At 45.9% G+C, this 5,624-nt stretch overlaps 1 protein-coding gene across 1 annotated transcript in view; it reads right to left on the reverse strand.

The window, feature by feature from the left end:
* The window catches only part of CHRNA1 (cholinergic receptor, nicotinic, alpha 1 (muscle)), a 9,061-nt gene extending 5,483 nt beyond the window's left edge, over positions 1-3,578 (reverse strand). The window contains exons 1-6 of the mRNA XM_009573967.1: positions 3,539-3,578; positions 1,473-1,618; positions 1,282-1,326; positions 1,179-1,193; positions 751-860; positions 318-513 (exon numbers count right to left, since the gene is read on the reverse strand). Coding sequence (XP_009572262.1) covers positions 318-513; positions 751-860; positions 1,179-1,193; positions 1,282-1,326; positions 1,473-1,618; positions 3,539-3,578 — 552 coding nt within the window. The remainder of the gene's footprint in view (positions 1-317; positions 514-750; positions 861-1,178; positions 1,194-1,281; positions 1,327-1,472; positions 1,619-3,538) is intronic.
* Positions 3,579-5,624: the final 2,046 nt, after the last annotated feature.

Genomic DNA, 5,624 nt, shown 5'->3' on the forward strand with positions numbered 1-5,624 from the left:
CAGAGAAAAAGCTCCCCCCCAAAAAATAAGAAAACAAACAAAAGCAGAATAGGCAGCACCATAAGGAGTCGTGTGAAGCTGTTGGAGGGTAGACAGATAGGAGACTGTTAGGGCACAGGAACTATGCATATGCAGAATTTTAGAAGCCAAACCAGGAAATTTTGTGCTAGATCTACAAATAGGACTTTTATATTTTACAGGTAGTACCTGCTTGTTTTTCAGTGAAAACAAGGTTACATTCTGTTCTAAATCTGAGATTTCCCTAAAAACATATCCAGGTCTTTACTGCTTTTCCCAATTACAAACTCCTTGCTTACCGGGTTAATAACAACCACTGTACCATCATACGTCCAAGTTCCCAATTTCATACTGCAGTTCTGCTGGTCAAATGGGAAGTGTGTGACTATAATTTCACAGTAACTTTTAAAAATAGCTGGTGGTGTCCAGGTGATCAGGCCTGTATGCTCCAGAAGGACTTTGGTGCATTTAACGATGGCAAAATCACCGTCTGCACTGCAAAAGGAACAAGGACATTAACAGCAATATGGGCAGCATAATTAACCTAGTCACAAAAAGATTTCTCTGGCTGCAGATCGACTGGTCCCCCCAGTGCCATCATGCCTGCTCCTGGAGAAGCTTGCTCTGAGGCATGCTACCCACTGGCCCAGATGTCGTGGGAAAGCAGCCCCACCATAGTGGTGCAACGGGGCAGAGCTACCCCCCCGTCCCCAGGCAGCCGGCACCCCTTACTTGTTGTAAAGAACAAGGTCTGGCCGCCAGATATCATCTGAGGGGATGCGGATTTTTTTCACGCCGCCGTAGTCGTCTGGATTCCACTTGAGGTTGACGTCTGTCCATTGCTAAAGAGGGAGGATTTCAGCCACTGAGAACGTCTTCCAGCACTTCTGGGGGTAGTTTTGGTACTTCCTGGAAACATGCACCCTTGCTTTGGGACATGCATAAACGAATGCTAGTGGGACCCCCAGTTAATTTTTTACATTAACTTAAATTTTGGTTTAAGCAGCTTATAAAAAAATAGAAAATAATATAGAAGATAAATATACCAGAAGTCTACTGTTTAAAATACAATGCAAAATGCTTTTCTTAAGGCTCTTAGTGTCTAGCGCATTTTGTTCTTGAGAACTCAGAAAGAAGAAATGGTCTGCTCGCTGACCCACCTGTCCAAGTTGCCCCTGAAAGTATAACAGAGTAGTTCATTCCTTGCTGTGTTCAGTGCATTTATTTGAATTGGATTAAATGGTGAACAATATTTAGAGTTACCTGTTTCAGGCGCACATTGGTTGTTACAATCTGATTTACTTCATCCTTTAAAGAAAAAAAAGAAAGAAAAGGAGGCAGTAGCAGCAAACATCAGGACTAAAGGAAGAAAAATTGTTTCCTCAGAAAAATGTCACTGTTTGGCACTATCACATAAACCAGGGGTCAACATGTACCACGTGTTCATACCGTACCACGCTAATAAGCTGAATGAGCTGCAGCCCGACGGTGACGATGACAGCATCCCGATGGTCCTCCACTGGGCGCACCACCTTGTTGTAGTCCCTGAACAAGTCCTCGACGAGGCGAGTCTCGTCTTCATAGCACAGGGCCAGCCCAGCTGCAGAACAGCAGGGGTGGCATCAGTGAGATGGGACAGGGGACATGCTACAGGTCCGTCAGTCTGAGGCGGGCATGAAGGAAATACTGTCAACAGCAAGCCGCTGGCGGTGGGTGAACACCGAGCCCTCTGCGTGACTCCTTGTTTCAGGTGTACATTATGTGCATTGCAAATACCGTCAGCAGGGGTAACTACCTATCTGACCTGGAGGTCAGCTCAGGAGTAAGGCAACAACAGCCTCCAACCAGGAGATGAACAAAAACAAAGAGCCATGATTGTGGACATCAGACTGAGCATTAGGAATCTCCTCCAGGCTCTCCTAACCCGCAACTGTGCTTACATGCAATACTTGTGGACAGTGAAGCGTAGAGAATACCCATAATCAGGGATTTCTGATGTTGTCTTCTCCACCTTCAATTCCACGGACTTGCCTGTAACAGTAACATTAAAGGACAGGGCCAAGCACAACAGTCACTGAGGTGAAAGCACCATTCAGACTCCTTGCGTCTGAAGTTTAAGCAGAGCAGGAGCTCCTCTCCACAACAGGAGTTGCTCAGGTTGCATTCACAATGAGAGAGAAGGAAACCATTCACAACGCGGTCCCACATTTCCCTCTCCTTGGGGAAGGTCTCCACCTGTCCTCGGAGAGCTCTGCCCACAGACTGCTCGGCGAGAGTTGGCTACATGGGAGAGCCCTTGCAAGAAGAGCATCACGAGCGAAAATGGCAGGTAGTGGCTTTGTTTCAGCGCAGCTTTAGCAGTGCGTGTGCGTGGCATTGTACTCCCAAGGGCGAGGGCTCAGGTTCCCACCGCACAGAAAAACAGGCAAACCCCATTTCCAGATCACCTGTTGCAGAACAAGCAGCCGCACCACGTACTCGGACTGTAGCTGCTTCACCGTTACAGGGGGGTAAAACAAATGGAAGGGTGGGCTTGGGGATGTTTTTGGATGTATCCCCTTTTAAAGGTAGTGAGAGGGAACAGAACAGCTGAGCCTCGCCGCAAACATTTTTGGCAGATCCCGTCCTTGCCTTCTCCTCTCAGTTTGAATCCCAGGCCGTTGAAGTCAACAAGAATTTTGCTGCTGACTGCAACATAAGCCAGGATTTTCCCTTGTTTGCTAACTGACTTTTCATCAGCTCCTTTTATATAGCTGAGCTGAGGTGCCAAGGATTCTGCCTCGGCCTTGTCCTGCCATGAGATGGTATTAAAACACTTGGATGCCATCGAGAAAAGCTGTCTGCTGCAGACAAGCACCGCTTGCTTCCCCTGCCAGGAGGCTGGGCTGGGGTGGGCAGGAGTTGTCTTTCAATTTTTAAGTTATGATCACAGCATCATATCTAAGTCAAGCTCTTTGCCATGCTTTATTAATCCGATGAAAATCCTTCACATTGCTACCTTCTGGTGTGGCTTGGTAGGAATTTAGTATACTGCTTGAATTTTGTGAAAAGTGTTTAAGATGACAAAATACTTATTCTTTTAAGGGACGATTTAAAAAGAATTATTCTGGTACAACACATGCAGCTGCAAATCAATTCTTCTTCTTTGTCAGTAGTCCCACAACTTAATGAAATTTCTTGTAATGAAATGTTTACTAGATCCTTTCACGCATTTTGAAATACAGGGAGCACTAGAGTAAATGGGAGCATGGCAAAAAGATGACAGAGAGAAAGACAATTAAACACAAAACCTTCTCACTTCAAAATATCTGGTGTCTGAAATTACAAATATCTGAGCTGTTACCAATGCACTCCAGAGCTCTCATTTAAATGATTTCGTGTGTTCATAAAACCTTACCAGCAGGACAGGCTGCTCCCAGGACACACGTTCGCTCATACCGATGTATACACAAAGGCCCTGGTCCTGCACGCTGAGGAAGGAGCTGACCCCCGTTCAAGGCAATGGCTGGAACACCGTTACCTGCAGAGACGAGGAGGAGTACGTGGTGGACCTTCATCATCCCGGCTCCCTCTTGCTGCAGTCATACAGGCGGAGGCATGCACAAAGCGCCTTTACGGTCTCTTCAGAGGAGGGCTGTGCTGCCTCCTGCCAGGGTGCTGGTGAAATATAACCACCGAGGTATTGATTTACAGCACCTGTTTTTGGGAATGACAGCTGAGGGGCACTGCACCGCCGGGCTGGAAGTGGGAGCACAATGTGTTTCACCAGTTAAGTATCTTCTGCAGTCTACAGAAGGTCATTTTTTTCAAGCGGCAATGTGATCTGTGACTTAATAAACAAGTAAATATATAAATAAAGATAAGAAAGGATTCTCCGTAGAGTAACTGAACATCTTGGTGAGATCTCAGAAACTTCCTGAGCTGGAGACCCAAAGCTGTGCGTCATCCTTTTAGACCAGAGCAACTTGCCAGATTTGGGATTTTGTTTCTCTAAGAGAAAACAGATCACAGTCATTTATTTCTGATGACCTTTACCAGCGTACAGACTGCACGCTGGGATGAGGCTGCTCCCTTTGCTTCACAGATGGATGAGAAATCTTTGAAGTGAACAAATACATTCAAGAGAGATCCACCTCCTTGAATCTACGGGGATTTTCAGAAGGTACTGGTAGAATCCCCCCCTTGAAAGCTGTTAATCTAAGTAACCTGAAGTAAGAGGGAAAACCCTCCCATAGATACCTATAGGCTTACTGAACTGTGAAAGGCAAACGGTAGGGATAGATGTTTGGTTTCTATAGCAGGGCAGGTTCAGTGGATTCCTGCAGGGCATGCTAGTGCTTGCTCATTGTTGTCATAAATCACCTGGAAAAGGGGTGAAAAGTGAGGTGTTTGGTAATAATACTCAGTTATTCAGGCTAGCAAAGAAAACGACCAACTGTAAAGAATTATATAGGTAAAATATATATGATGAGTTCCTCTGAGCTCACCGGTATCACTCAGGAACAAAATCTTGAGACGGTTCTGTGGGGTGCTCAGCAGCATGAGAAAAGCAAGTCCATCAGTTCCTAGGAAAAGAGGACACAAACAGGAAAGATGCCGCTATAAATCCATGGTGTCCTGAGTGCTCTTTTTAGTTCTGGTCCTCCGGTTTCAAAAGGGGGCTTGGAAAAAGCCCAGGAGAAAGTGATGACACCACCTATGGTACAGACTGGCTCTGTACCTGGAACAGATAGATAGCATGAACCTTCAGTCTGGAAGAGAAGCCAGAGAGGGAAAGGGCTTTGGTAGGGTCTGTAAAATCGCAAATTGTCTGGAGAAGGCAGATTTGGATTCACTCACTGTTTTGGCGCAAAAAAAAGTAGGGGACATCGAGGGAAACTTGAGTTGGCAGGCTTAAACAAGACACTTCTTCACACAGTATGGCTGCAGTGGAACTCAGTGCCACAGGAGTTTCTGGTTGCCAGAAGTTTGTGTGTATTCAGAAAAATCAGTTTGATAAATTAATTTCATGCTATTTAATAAAAAAAACCCCAAGAAGTCTGTCACAGAAGTCCCAGAGTCACAAGGCACAGGCAACTGGGGCAGTATCCTCGGGAAATTCTGCTGAATGCTTGCCCTGTTCTAGCACTTTTCCCTGGTACCTGCTGTTTGGAGACATTGGACTAGGTGACCTGCCACAGCCATTCTTACACGCTGCTCCGAATTTCCTTTTCCAGAAAACATTCCCCACAAAAACCTTTCTTAGCTTTGCCTCTGGGTGACACCAGACGTACTTTCTATTTCTTATGGATATCCTTTGTGCTGTCTGCCAGCTGGTTTGGTGTTTCATGCTGGATGCCTTTATTATTATTATTTTAATTTTTTTTTTTAAAATCACTCCCCCTCACCCACTAACTCATCATTCAGCCTCTGCATTTACATTTATCCTCCAGTGAAAACTTTCCATCTACATAACTCTGGCCTCGTCCTGGCCGGTGCCTTGGCCAGCAGCTCCCATTGTTGCAGCTATCTTATTTCAAACAAGCGGCTGGCTGCTTCCAACCTTTATCCCGGGCCGGGCAGCTGCCGTGCCCAGTGGAGATACAATCGCAGGGAGGCATTGCAGG

Source organism: Fulmarus glacialis, unplaced genomic scaffold, assembly GCF_000690835.1.
Source record: "Fulmarus glacialis isolate BGI_N327 unplaced genomic scaffold, ASM69083v1 scaffold30603, whole genome shotgun sequence".
In the NCBI taxonomy this organism is placed as follows: Eukaryota; Metazoa; Chordata; class Aves; order Procellariiformes; family Procellariidae; genus Fulmarus; species Fulmarus glacialis.